We start from the raw sequence: 13,901 nt of genomic DNA, 5'->3' as shown, positions 1-13,901 counted from the left end.
ATTCAACCTGTAAACACTGTTTCTGAGCACATATTAGAGCTAGATCAAGTCAATCCTGATGCTACTGACACTGGGAATGTTCCTGAAAGTAGTTCATTTATTAAATTAAATGATAGTGTTCAACAGGACAACACTTATTTGGATGATATGACTGGATACCGCATGTTGGATGTTCAAATTTTATTGTGTTTTGTGAATCAATTTCCTTGCTGTAATTGTGAAAAGCATTGTGGTTTTCAAGCTACGGAAAGAAACACTGGACTTAACTGTACTATATCCTTTGTGTGCCTGAATTGCAAAAATGTTTTTCTGCTTCAAAAATATATCAAAAATGAAATCCAGGTGTAAAAAAAACAACATTCATTCAAATGCTGAGGATGCTAGGGATTAAGGATATTTACCAGGAGGCTTTTAATTGTAAGTTTTTGTTTTTATTATTCATAGATGTTGTGGTTTTTCTTGATTTTCTCAAAATCTGCTTTTTCAAAATGTTTTGGTTGGTTTTGTCAACTTTCCACAAAACAAAAACTATGCTAGCTAGAGCTTTGAAATTTGGAAGTTTTGTTCTATGTCCATATTGAATCAAAACATGCAACAAGAATTACAATCTATTAAGTAGTTTTAAAGTTATGGTCTCAATACTTACCCCTACCCCAACCAGTTTCGACAGTTTTATGGTTCCCACACAAAATAATTCATTAAAAAAAAAGATTTCTCTCTGATTGTAATAATTGTTGATCAATGTGATTGGAATAACATGCTAAAGACACTGTGCAAATATCATTTGAAGATATTAAATAGATACTAAAATATCTTGACATGTGTGTTCATGTATTTTTTTTTTATAGCTTTTTTGACAATTTTTGTGAAAAATGTCACTTTTTAAAGTTTTTTTTTAAAAATATTTTTTTCATTATTAAATGATCCATCCAAACATACAGACACTTAAATAGTGACAGATTTGTTGATCAATTTGGGGGTTTAACCTGCCCTTAAACACATACTAGATTTAGTTCTATATTTAAAAACGCAAATATAGCTTAATTTAAATAGTAGATTCACAAAAGTAGACATAATATGTAGTATACAATTATTTGGACTGACAGACTGAATCTCGCTTATTATCTTCTGCTTGTATAAAGACCCATTCTCTAATTAGCCTTCCCAACATTTTGAGACGAAACCAGCAATCTATTTTAGTATTATGTATTCTTCTGTCTCTTTTATTTTTAGTAACAAGAGAACTGTATCGTGTCTTCTTGAAACTAATGTATGGTTAACATCTTATTTAAACATAAGACGAGACCTTGACGTGTACATAGTGTGTCACTGTGTGTATGTGTTCCTCTCTTTTCTCGTTCTCATTGTTATGTTGGAGTGTTCAGATGACTAGACCAATATACGAGATGAACTGCGCAGTGGTTTTCAAATCAGGGAGCTCTCCATAGAGTTTTCTTTCTATTGATGTGTTTTGGGGGCAGTGTCTTGTACGGGCCTCTTGGTAAAGAGAACAGTTTTGAAGGACATGGTCAGGGTCAGCGTTCTCTGGTAACACTCCTCATGGGTAGATTTAACTGATTCCAATTTTGAGCTTCCGGTACATATGTTGTCTCATTCTGTTGTGTCCGGTCCTGAGTCGAATGATGAGACGTTGATCTTGTCGAGATAGCTTATAATAGGCATCATCTTACTTGTGATTCGGATGAGAACTTGTCCATTTCTCATTTATTTTTTTACTATTAGTTTCTTCATTTCTTCTGGATAGAATGCAAATGTTTAGTTGTCCCTCTCTTTGAGTATGTCCTTAAATTAGTCCCTCCTCCATCTACTATATAGGTGAAAGAGAAAGAGAAGAGTGTGTCTTTTTGACTCAGTGTGTGTCTTGACATGTGCGGATGTCACCGTGTGTCAGGGAAAGTGAGAGATGAGTGTGTGTCATGGTGTGTCTTTACATGTGCGGATGTCACTGTGTGTCAGGGAAAGCGAGAGATGAGTGTGTGTCATTTTGTGTCTTTACCTTCTTGGCATTTATCCCCTCGGTAGCCAGGGACACACTGAAAACACTGACCAGTACTGGCATGACATGTTTTATTTTTGCAGTTCTCGGGACAGCTGTAATTGCACTTGACGCCATAATGACCTTTGTTACATTCTTTGAAACAGAAAGTTAATTAGGTCATTCTTTGAAACAGAAAAAGTTAATTAGGTCATTCTTTGAAACAGAAAGTTAATTAGGTCATTACCATGTGCTAATAGACATGTAATAGTGTCTAAAGAGATGTCTAAATGGGTCTTAAAATTTTCTGAAATAAACGTCAGTAAATTAGATCTATGAAAATCTGTGTAAATATGTATTTAAGTATTTTACAAATGGTGTGTGAAAAGGAACACTCAGATCATAAAGAAATATTATTGATATTTTTCTCTGTCATCTCTAGCAGGGCCGAATCAAGACAGCGCAATGCCCTGATCCCCAAGGACTTTAAATTGAAGCATGAGGTGCATGTTCTACAACACCCCATTTTAAATTATCATTGCGATGTCGTATCCATTTCTCACAATTTAATAATATAATTGTTACCGAAGTCATAGTTTAAAATCATAAAGGGATACAATCCAATATATTTTTTAAACTGTTATTCTCAACGCAGTATCGCCCCTTTATTCGAAACATGATTTTAAGTAAATGAATTTATTCAGTGCATAAGCCATGATGATCAAAAGACGGTACGGCCAATATTTTATACTTGTCATATCTTCTGTAGAAAATCTATGTAAACTTTAACTAAGATACAACAACCTAATATGCAAAAGACTATTATCAGTTCTATGTTGTATTACATAATTCACACACCAGATAGTGCATAAGTATGAAAGTGGAATCAGTCATTTCCCTTACCTTGTTCACAACGGACACCCTGGTAGCCACTGACACACGCGAGACAGTGTCCGTCAACAGCGTCGCATCGCATATCTTGACAGTTTTGGGGACACATATGGACACAGTTCGGACCATAGTAGCCTTTGGCACACACTGCAGAATACAATAAAACATCGTTGAGCATTACACACACCACACTCATTGAGGTGGAAACTGTAGTCGATCGCATACCTCTTCATTTCAGAGCGATAAGTTTAATATTGTTTTAGATAAAGACCCTAAAAGCAGTTTCCACTACATCTGTATGCCAGGAACTAGATCTAGACTGTATTTTATTGTTAAAAATGACTAACCTAAAAAAAAAAAGTTACCCCTTAATCTTTGTAGCAATTAATTCGTGCAACGCGACAAAACTACATTTGACAGTATATCGGGATGTATCTTAATGATAATATTTCCACTAAAGTATCCAGCGTTGTTCAGATGTCAGAATTATTATTTCGCAATTTCCAAGGAAGTTGAAAAATGTTTGTAAAGAACTTATAGCTACTTCTTAAAGGTTTATCGGGGAGTCTCAAACTTTGTCATTGATTACATACCTTGATTACACGTGCCTCCAGTGAACCCATCGACACAAGAAACACACTGACTGGTGGTGCCATTACATTTCTTGTCGTGACAGTTTGGTGGGCATTGTTCATTACAGTCGACTCCATGTTGACCTGGGCCACAGACTGTTCAAAGAGTAATTAAAATTCGCTCAACCTTCCAGGAAACGTAAACTTGTGGTAGTCATAGTTAGATTCATATATTAATTAAACATAAATGAATAGCAGCACTAGGGACCAAGTTATTCTGAAGAGAAAAAGTAGTGAATTAAAATGCTACGAAAATAAGAGACGGCGCCGAACCACTCTGGAAACGACACCACCGCCTAGCGATAACGCACTAAGCGAACTTAACCTCTAGACCATCGGAATATCCTAAAAAAACATTCTTCTGGCCCAGAGCCATTTCGCCTGTATGCAAATTACCACCCCAGTGGTCAAAGGTCATAGAGAGACGAAACAAAACTGGTACTTGATAAAACTAAAAATATAATCATCTTAAAATTTGGTCTAGAATTTTAATTATATATAGAACACACGTCAGTGAACATTCCGTTCCGGCAAAGAGTTAGATACGAACTCAGACGTTTAGGGACATTTTGCGAACCGTGTTATGTAGAACTCAGTCTAGACCACTGTCTTTCAATGTTTCCAAGTCTTGATCTATATAACCAAACTAGAATTTTCCATTTTCCTTGGGCGTAAGCAGAATTTTGAGGTGTGGAGAATAGGGGAGTGTTCATTTTTTTTAAAATCTATTATTTATTACTTATTAAGAGCAACTGGGTAGACATAGCCCTAGACTGCAATAGTTGGAGAGAGATGGTGACAAAGCTAGGGAAAGCGAGAAAACTCGGGCCTCAGCTCTGGGGGAGAAAAGCGTTCCATGCGAAAAATGGCCGCCTCATCTACCACCAAAGCGAAAGCTACCCTGACCTTCAATATATGTGGACGGGAGTGTCTCTCCAAAAAAAGGGCTCCACAGCCACATGAAAAAGTGTTTGAAATGAGCCATAGTCGCTCTACACTGAAGGAGGCCAATGAAGAGTATTCGCTCGTATAAAATTATTATTAGTTCACAATGGAGGAACGGTCTTTAATAAAAAAAATATGTTACTTGTTTTCTGTTATCTCTAGCCGGGACGCGATGCCATGTGCCCTTTGTACTTTAAATTAAAGCAAAAAGTGCATATTTGTATCATAGCAATGTCATGCTTCATAGAAAAGAATAATGTAATACTGTTTATGCCAAAGTCATCGTTTTATAAATGTAAAAGGGGCACAATCCAATAATATCGTGTTTTATTTTTATATGAGGATAGTGTCCCTTCTACTTGACACACACGTGTATCTGTTAATAAGTTAATTGAGAACAGAAGCCGTGTTTATACTTGTCCTATCTCTTGTAGACAATTTATGTCATTCTTTGGTGAAGGCATGGAACTACGGAATGAAATTGAAATGAGTTATTTCCCTTACCTCGTTCACAACGGAGTCCCTGGTAACCACTGACACACGTGAGACAGTGTCCGTCAACAGAATTGCATAGCATATCGTGACAGTTTTGGGGACACGTATGGACACAGTTCGGACCATAGTAGCCTTTGGCACACACTGCAGAGTACAATAATATTGTCACAGCTTTCCTATTATATATTTATAACTCGATAGAATCTACCTTAGGTCTCGCTACGTCTAGGTGTCCCTGGTTCAGTTCTAGTTAACGAAATAAAACAATGAAACCACTAGATAAAACACATAAACTTTAATCAGCTTTTACTGCATATCACACAAGCTGGTCTCCCTCTAACAACAAAACACTTCCGGTCAATCGCGCAGATTGTAAAAATAGATTATACATACCATGGGCGTAGCCAGGATTTTTTTTCGGGGGGGGGGGGGGGGTTTGGGGGGGATTTTTTCTTCCCCCCCCCCCCGAAAATAATTATGTATATATATATATATATATATATATGTTTGTATGGATGTGTATGTATGTACATAATTAATCTCTATTACATTCTGACCCTTTATTCTTTTGGAAGACGTTAATTGTGCCCAAGAATAGGTTCCCTCCTGGAGTTAATGAAAAAATTGTAGACCCCTCGCCCTTGCCAGCAAGGGGTCTGGGGGAGCGCTGAGAGCTCCCCCCAGCGCGGGGCGAAGCCCCGCCGCCAAGCACTATTTCTGGTATTGAAAGCCAACTAAATGCATATTCTGAGGTACCTACAGTGCATTATTTTGCTATTTAAAAGTTTTATTTCAAAAACCTAATGTGCTATTCTTACTGACTTAGACTCTCCCGCGCCGTTCGGCGCATTCGCCGGCAAGCTGTTTCCACAAAAATCTGTCACTGGCAATGTCCGAAGCCTCTTCCCACCTGCTCTGAGGACCTTCATGAAAATGTGGCGCCAAGTTGTACTAGGATGTCATCGCAACTCTTATTATGTGTAATTCATTTTGTCGGAGAACATGTCCCGCAAACCTCATGCGACGCTCTGTCTTACTAAAGGGTCGACTCCCATTTCGGCATAGGATTTCCTTGATTTAGACCCGATCTCTATAACTGACTCCTAAAATCCGTCTTAGCCATCTTTGTAGAGCCACAATCAGTGCTTTTCAATTTCATTGCACTTTATTAATGGAGCCCAGCCACTGGTAGACGTGTAACTTCTCTTGATTAGGTGACTATTTTGCTTTCGCTGTTATATCGAAAAGGGAAGTCTTATCGTCAAAATCATCTGTTGGGGGTTTTTAATCTAAAATATATCTGGAGTTGTTTTTTTTTAAATTCAAAACCACATTTAGCTACGGCCATAGAATTTGGTGACTGTAGAAATAATAGAAATAATATTGAAGAGAGAGGCTTTCAACCTTAAAACGCTCTGTAGGGGGATTTTAAACTCAAAACTATCTTGAGGGGTTTTAAACTTTAACAAAAGCCATCTGGAGGAGAGGGGTTGAAACTCAAAACCCCCCATTGGCTTGGCTACGCTCAAAGAATTTTAGTGTGTAATTTGCTTTTTTTTTTATATTGAAGAGGTATTTTTTAGCATCAAACACTCTGAAGGGAAATTTAAACTCAAAACACCCAATAAGCTTGGCTACGCTCATAGCATTTTGATTGCGAAATTTTTTTTTTTTCTATTTTGAAGATTTATTTTTTAGCTTCAAACCCCGCTGGCGGGGAGTTTAAACTAAAAAATACCTTTGACTATGCTCATAGCATTTTGAGTGCGTAATTTGCTTTTTTTTATATTGATGAGGTATTTTTAGCTTCAAACCCAGCTGAAGAGGGGTTTAAACTCAAAACCCCTTTGGCTACTCTCATACAATTTGCTTTTGTATTTTGAAGAGGATTTTATCGTAAATTTTGGAGAGGAATTTAAAATCAAAATCTTTCTTAGGTGTGCTCTTGGAATTTTGGGATTGTCGTTTGCATTTTTTGTTTATAGAGGAGGGGAATTTAAATGCAAAACCCCCTTGTAAGGGGTTTCAAACTCAAAACCCCTGGTAGGGGGTTTTAAACTAAAAACCCCCATGGTATGGGGTTTCAAACTCAAAACCCTTTGGTAGGAGTTTCAAACTCCCCTCTAAACCCCCTGGTAGGGGGTTTCCAACTCAAAACCCCCTGGTAGGGGTTTTTAAACTCAAAATCCCCTTGGCTGTGCTAGGGCAAGTGATAGTTTAGTATAAAATTTCACCTAAAATAAACAAAATTAAAGCAAAAGATCAGTCACTAAACTCCGACACCCCCTCCCCTGCGGGGGGGGATTTCATTTCGGGGCTACGCCCATGATACATACATACACACATTCATCCGTGACAAATATGTTGTTCAGTATGGCGCTTGCCACAAACATATACAGTGAGACTGGAATCAATCGCATATTTTCTGTATTTCACAACGAAAAGTTTGTTTTTTTTAAATATTTTTAATGTAGTAAATCTGAATGTCTGGATTTAAATCTGGACTGTTTACTATTGTTAAACATAATAAATAATAATAATAATAAAGCTTGTCTAACCTAAAAAGTTACTTTTTTTTTGTTTTGATTTTGCAGCAATTAATTCTTACCACGCCACAAATTACGCTTCAAAGCACATCGCGATAATAAAATTTCCACTAACATCTAAATCTAACTACTACAATCCTTGTTGAGATGTCAGCCATAATATTTACTGATTTACCAAGAAGTAAACATAAATAAACAAAAGGACTGTAAAGAACTTCTACTTCCTGTTGGTGTACGGAAATGGAATCATGGGATAGTGATTTTAAATTAGCTCAACGAACAGGAAATTTGCAGAATCAGTGACAGCCAATATGTTTTACTCTCAATTTACAAAGTATATGAATACTGGTGAATATAAATAGTTTTATTGGATAGTCTTATTTGATAGTCTTAATGGATAGTCTATATTTCTAAGTCTGCGGCACAGGCATAATGATCCTCATTCAGCAAAACGAACGGTCACGTGATAGCCATTGATAAAACAACGGGGGGGAAAAACTGTCACGTGATAACCATTGTTTATTCGAATTAGGTCGCAAGAAGAATTAGGGAAGCTTCAAGGCTCAATTTTTTATTATTTTTTTTTTTTACTATTGGTGAATGAGGTCCATTTCACGACTAATGTGATGCAGTTTACAAATAGTCTCACACTTTTGTTATTGATTTCATACCTTGATTACACGTATCTCCAGTGAAACCATTGACACAAGATAAACACTGACCAGTGGTGCCATTACATTTGTTGTCGACACAGTTTGGTGGACATTGCTCTTTACAGTCGACTCCATGTTGACCTGGGCCACAGGCTGTTCAAAGAGTTATTAAATTCGCTCAACATTTCATGAAACGTAAACTTGTGGTAGTCATAGATAGACCAAAACAAGCGGATACGTGGAAAAAACTCAAAACATAGTTTTTACAAAGCTTATATCAACTCACCCTGTCTGTCTGGTAAAAAGTTTGTACACGTTATTTCTTCCACAACTAATCGGATCAAGTTGACATGGCGGCAAAGAGTTAAATATTTAGACGTTTAGGAACATTTTGCGCACCGTTTTATGTAAAAATCTTGACTACTGTCTTTCTTTGTTTTTAGATCTGATTCTGAAGCTATATCCCAGAACTAGATTCTTCTATACCATATCTCTAGCTCCATCAAGTATACTGATGTAGACTACTGTCTTTATATGTTTCCAAGTCTGAATCTATTTCACCACACTATAATTTTCTATATTATCAGAAGATTTATACTTGGGTGTATATAAAGTCTTTTGTTGGTCCGGGGGGGGGGGGGGTTTGGGAAGTGTTTTTTATGTATCATTTATTATCAGCTTCAGAAAGGAGGAATTGTCTTTTAAAATAATAAATTGTTACCTGTTTTCTGTTTTCTCTAGCCGGGACGCGGTGCCCTGTACCCTGGGGACTTTAAATTAAAGCATAAAGTTTTTTTTTTTTCACGCCCCGTTTTATTTCATCCTAGCAACGTCATATTGACGTCATAGCAGGGAATGAAGTTCTATAATCCAACTTCGATTTTGTCTCTTCAACTCAAAGCACAAGTTTAACTATTAATAAATTTCTCAGAACAGAAGCCGTGATTATACTTGGCCTATCTTTTGTAGACAATTTATGCCATTCTTTAGTTAAGATACAGTGATCTAAGTTGCAGGCCGTCTAGCTATTATATACTACATGACTTTTGAGATTCTTCAAAAAGTTACATGTTGAATTGCGTAACTTAATCATCTGTAAGTTGAAAAGTAAGAATGTAAAATGAGTTATTTCCCTTACCTCGTTCACAACGGACACCCTGGTAGCCACTGACACACGCGAGACAGTGTCCGTCAACAGCATCGCATTGCATATCTTGACAGTTTTGGGGACACATATGGACACAGTTCGGACCATAGTAGCCTTTGGTACACACTGCAGAGTACAATGACAAGTTGTTGAGTATTGGGTGGACCATCGACTGATAGAGAGACTGAACAAGACTTCTACGCCATCCGTTGCGTAGCTTCTTTATTTCAGACCTATATATGTTTTGTTTTTTTCAGATATAGTCTTGAAAAAAAAATCCACAGTATATGCTATGATATAGAATAACAAAACCTACTAAAATACTGAGAAAGACACAATGATAAAGGGACATTTCTTGTTCCATATGCTTGGACAAATGCGTACGAATATTCCTTCTTCCCTAGTGCTATTAGAGCATGGAATGGGTTGCCTGAGCTAGCCAGGAAAACCGGTGACTTGGGAGAATTTAGGTCATTGGTTAATATGCATGACTAGATGCATGACGCATAGGACGTAATCATCTTCATTCTTTAAGTAACGTCTGTATTTTATAAGATAAGAAGATAAGGATCTAAAAATAAACTGTACAATATTTTTTTAAAATAATTAACCTAATTAAATATCCCTTGATTTTTGTAGAGATTGATTCACGTCACACGACACATTACGCGCGAGAACATATTGAGGTAATGGTCCTGTAAAATTTCGACTAAAATCTAGAGCTAACAAACGCAAGCGTTGTTGATATGTCAGCCATATTATTTCACGATTTCTCCAAAATTTAAACTTGTAAAGAACCTATAGCTGCTTCTTACTGATATACTGACCGGGAATATCAAGATAGTGTTGGATTTCTTCTTCTTCTTCTTCGTTCTCATTGTTATGTTGGAGTGTTCAGATGACTAGACCAATATATGAGATGAACTGCGCAGTGGTTTCTAAATCAGGGAGCTCTCCATATAGTTTTCTTTCTATTGGGGTGTTTTGGGGCCAGTGTCTTATACGGGCCTCTTGGTAGTGTTGGATTTAAATTCATTACGCTAACGATCACAAGATTTCTCACCGCAAAGGGAATTCGCAGAATTCTTCACATCCATTGTGTTTTTACTATCGACCTACATAGCATATGCTGGTGAATATTGTCTGATTGAAAAGTTAATATTTATATGTCTACTGCACGGGCCATAGACCTATAATATATAAAGGTATTTGACACTACTGAGATATAGTTTAAAACAATCTCAAACTATATGCTGTAGTTTAAAACAATCTCAAACTATATGCTGCAGTTTAAAACAATCTCAAACTATATGCTGTAGTTTAAAACAATCTCAAACTATATGCTGCAGTTTAAAACAATCTCAAACTATATGCTGCAGTTTAAAACAATCTCAAACTATATGCTGCAGTTTAAAACAATCTCAAACTATATGCTGCAGTTTAAAACAATCTCAAACTATATGCTGCAGTTTAAAACAATCTCAAACTATATGCTGTAGTTTAAAACAATCTCAAACTATATACTGTAGTTTAAAATAATCTCAAACTATATACTGCAGTTTAAAACAATCTCAAACTATATGCTGTAGTTTAAAACAATCTCAAACTATATACTGTAGTTTAAAATAATCTAAAACTATATACTGCAGTTTAAAACAATCTCAAACTATATGCTGTAGTTTAAAACAATCTCAAACTATATGCTGTAGTTTAAAATAATCTCAAACTATATGCTGCAGTTTAAAATAATCTCAAACTATATACTGTAGTTTAAAATAATCTCAAACTATATACTGTAGTTTAAAATAATCTCAAACTATATGCTGTAGTTTAAAACAATCTCAAAATATATACTGTAGTTTAAAATAATCTCAAACTATATACTGTAGTTTAAAACAATCTCAAACTATATGCTGTAGTTTAAAATAATCTCAAACTATATACTGTAGTTTAAAACAATCTCAAACTATATACTGTAGTTTAAAACAATCTCAAACTATATGCTGTAGTTTAAAATAATCTCAAACTATATACTGTAGTTTAAAATAATCTCAAACTATATGCTGCAGTTTAAAATAATATCAAACTATAATTGATTACATACCTTGATCACACATGTCTCCAGTAAAACCATGGACACAAGAATGACACTGACCAGTGGTGCCATTACATATCTTGTCGACACAGTTTTGTGAACATTGTTCTTTACAATCGACTCCATGCTGACCTGGGCCACAGGCTGTTAAAAAGTAATTAAATACTCTCAATCAATTACAGTATAGGCAAGACAAGCATGTTAATGGGTCCACTGGTAGTTTAAACAATGAAATGCAATTCGAGAGAAAAAGAACTGTTATCAATATGGAGAAACACCTTGGCGATATAATGAAGCCTAAAAAAAAATTCAAAACCCTCGAAGTTATTGTCTCAGATGAGGGAACGAAACCTGAACTACTGGCCCGAATCGCACATTCCACAGCAGCACTTTCAAAACTTAAAATAATATGATGCGCTCCCTGATCATGGCCACATTTTTATATGCTTGTGAGTCTTGAACGCTGACTGCAGAGCTAGAGAGGAGGATCCTAGCAATGGAATTGAGATGCTACAGAAGGATCCTAGGTTTCACATTTAAAGACCGCATCAGAAACCAAGAGATTAGAGACCAGGGTTACTGCAGCGATAGGACCCCATGGTGACCTGCTAACTATCGTAATAAAACGTAAGCTTAAAATCTATGGCCATATTACAAGATATTCCGGGCTCGCAAAGACCTTCTTTCAGGGAAAAGTACCAGGAAAAAGAAGAAGAGGCAGAAAAAGAAAGCAATGAAAGGTCAACATAAAAGAATGGACGGGCCAACCATTGAAAGAGGTTTTTACTAAAAAAAAAGACAGATAGGAATGGAGAAAGTCGGTCGACGAATCTTACATGGTGCCCCAACGGTCCTACAGACTAAGGGATTGGTAAAGGTAAAGGTAAAAAAATTAAAGACGTGTGGTTGGGATAGATTTTGAAAGAAGCACAAAATGAAAATAATAATAATAATAATAATAATAATAATAACAATAATAATAAAGGTCACTATTTTGAAAGTTTGCTGTTGCCAACTATATCATAAAAATTAATATTAATATTCCTTTATGTTACAAGTAGAATAGCTTAGATTCAGCGGCTCTCAACCTTTTAAGCCCGGCGACCCCTTTTTACAATCCCCCACTCTGCCGCGACCCCTCCACATACACACTCACATACAGCAATAGAAGAATAGACAAAAACAATCCTATTTTCGATGGTCTTAGGCTACCCCTGACAAATCGTCATTCGACCCCCCCAGGGGGTCGCGACCCATAGGTTGAGAACCCCTGGCCTAGAAACACGATCGCAAAGCCCCAAAATGTGCACAGAAATTATACGTTCACAAAAATCTAACAAGCTTGTCAGTACTCACCTTGCGTGCAACCTTCACCTTGTGTTCCACGAGCACAACCAGACCGACACTGACCTGTGCTGACGAAACATGTCTCTGTGGCATTGGCACAGTGACACGGCATGTCACAGTCCAGCCCGTATGTACCGGTGGGGCAAATGACATCTACAGAAATAGAACTAAGCGTTTATGTATCAAATATATATCTACAAATAAAAAGAAGATTGGATTATTATCATGTTACACACACAAATAAATAAATAAAGATCCGTTCAACTTTTCCTGGTAGATTCTAAACTCAGAGTCTACTTGTTGTTACTTAGGCTCTCCCATTTCATAAACATACACATGTCAAAGGTCATGGGACCAATCCAACAGAGAAAAAGTGAGGGCACGGATTTTCTGTACTTTGTGCCCACGGTTCGTCGGGCAGGACGGAACAACGATCCTGCCCGCGAGCCGTATTTTGGGCATCATTGATGTAATTATTCAATAAGATAATCCCTTCTTCCCTCCCCCTTTCACAACTGGTCCAGACAAGCGATAGGATCATAGCGCATTCAGAAAGCTAAAAGCTAAACAGAAACAATTGGTAAAAATATTTCAAATCTCACCGATTTATTATGTACAATGGGACACATAGAAACTTAATATAAGCTTTTTAAAAATTTTTTTTTTGTATATGCTTTTAAAAACCAGTTACGGTAACATCTTCCCAGATATCCTTTCTTTTCTCTCCCCCCCCCCACCCCCCCATTTCCCATTTCCTAACTAACATTACATGATTGATCCAAACTAATTGATACAATTACACTAAGTATAAACTTTCTGTTTTTAAAAGTATTTTTTATGCTTTCTTGTTAATCTCGAAAAATTTAGTCCATTACCAAATCTTGCCAAAACAAGCAAAATCTATTTAAAATTTCCCTTTTTCTGTATAATGAAATTAATTTATTATAAATAATTAATTAATTAATTGATTAAGTTTTGAATTGATTCCTGTTTCGTTGAGGACAATGAATAAATGTGCAAAGTTTTAACTTGACTCGAGAATGCAAAGAGTTAAAAACTGACGCGTACACAATCTTATATAATATAGACGTTACTTCAAAAAAGAAGATGATTACGTCCTACGCGTCATGCAATTTGAACCAGACAGACAGAGA

At 36.3% G+C, this 13,901-nt stretch overlaps 1 protein-coding gene across 6 annotated transcripts in view; it reads right to left on the bottom strand.

Moving 5' to 3' along the window:
* The window catches only part of LOC106068399 (multiple epidermal growth factor-like domains protein 10), a 37,565-nt gene that overhangs the window by 7,669 nt on the left and 15,995 nt on the right, over nucleotides 1–13,901 (bottom strand). Inside the window, exons 8-15 of one of the 6 annotated variants that reach the window (XM_056006177.1) lie at nucleotides 12,757–12,900; nucleotides 11,410–11,544; nucleotides 9,297–9,431; nucleotides 8,177–8,311; nucleotides 4,969–5,103; nucleotides 3,481–3,615; nucleotides 2,900–3,034; nucleotides 2,018–2,152 (exon numbers count right to left, since the gene is read on the bottom strand). In XM_056006177.1, coding sequence (XP_055862152.1) covers nucleotides 2,018–2,152; nucleotides 2,900–3,034; nucleotides 3,481–3,615; nucleotides 4,969–5,103; nucleotides 8,177–8,311; nucleotides 9,297–9,431; nucleotides 11,410–11,544; nucleotides 12,757–12,900 — 1,089 coding nt within the window. The remainder of the gene's footprint in view (nucleotides 1–2,017; nucleotides 2,153–2,899; nucleotides 3,035–3,480; nucleotides 3,616–4,968; nucleotides 5,104–8,176; nucleotides 8,312–9,296; nucleotides 9,432–11,409; nucleotides 11,545–12,756; nucleotides 12,901–13,901) is intronic. The other 5 variants (XM_056006181.1, XM_056006178.1, XM_056006180.1 and 2 more) reach the window with 5 other exon arrangements.

This window comes from Biomphalaria glabrata, chromosome 12, assembly GCF_947242115.1.
Source record: "Biomphalaria glabrata chromosome 12, xgBioGlab47.1, whole genome shotgun sequence".
NCBI classification, from domain to species: domain Eukaryota; kingdom Metazoa; phylum Mollusca; class Gastropoda; family Planorbidae; genus Biomphalaria; species Biomphalaria glabrata.
This window is presented reverse-complemented; position numbering and strand designations above follow the sequence as displayed.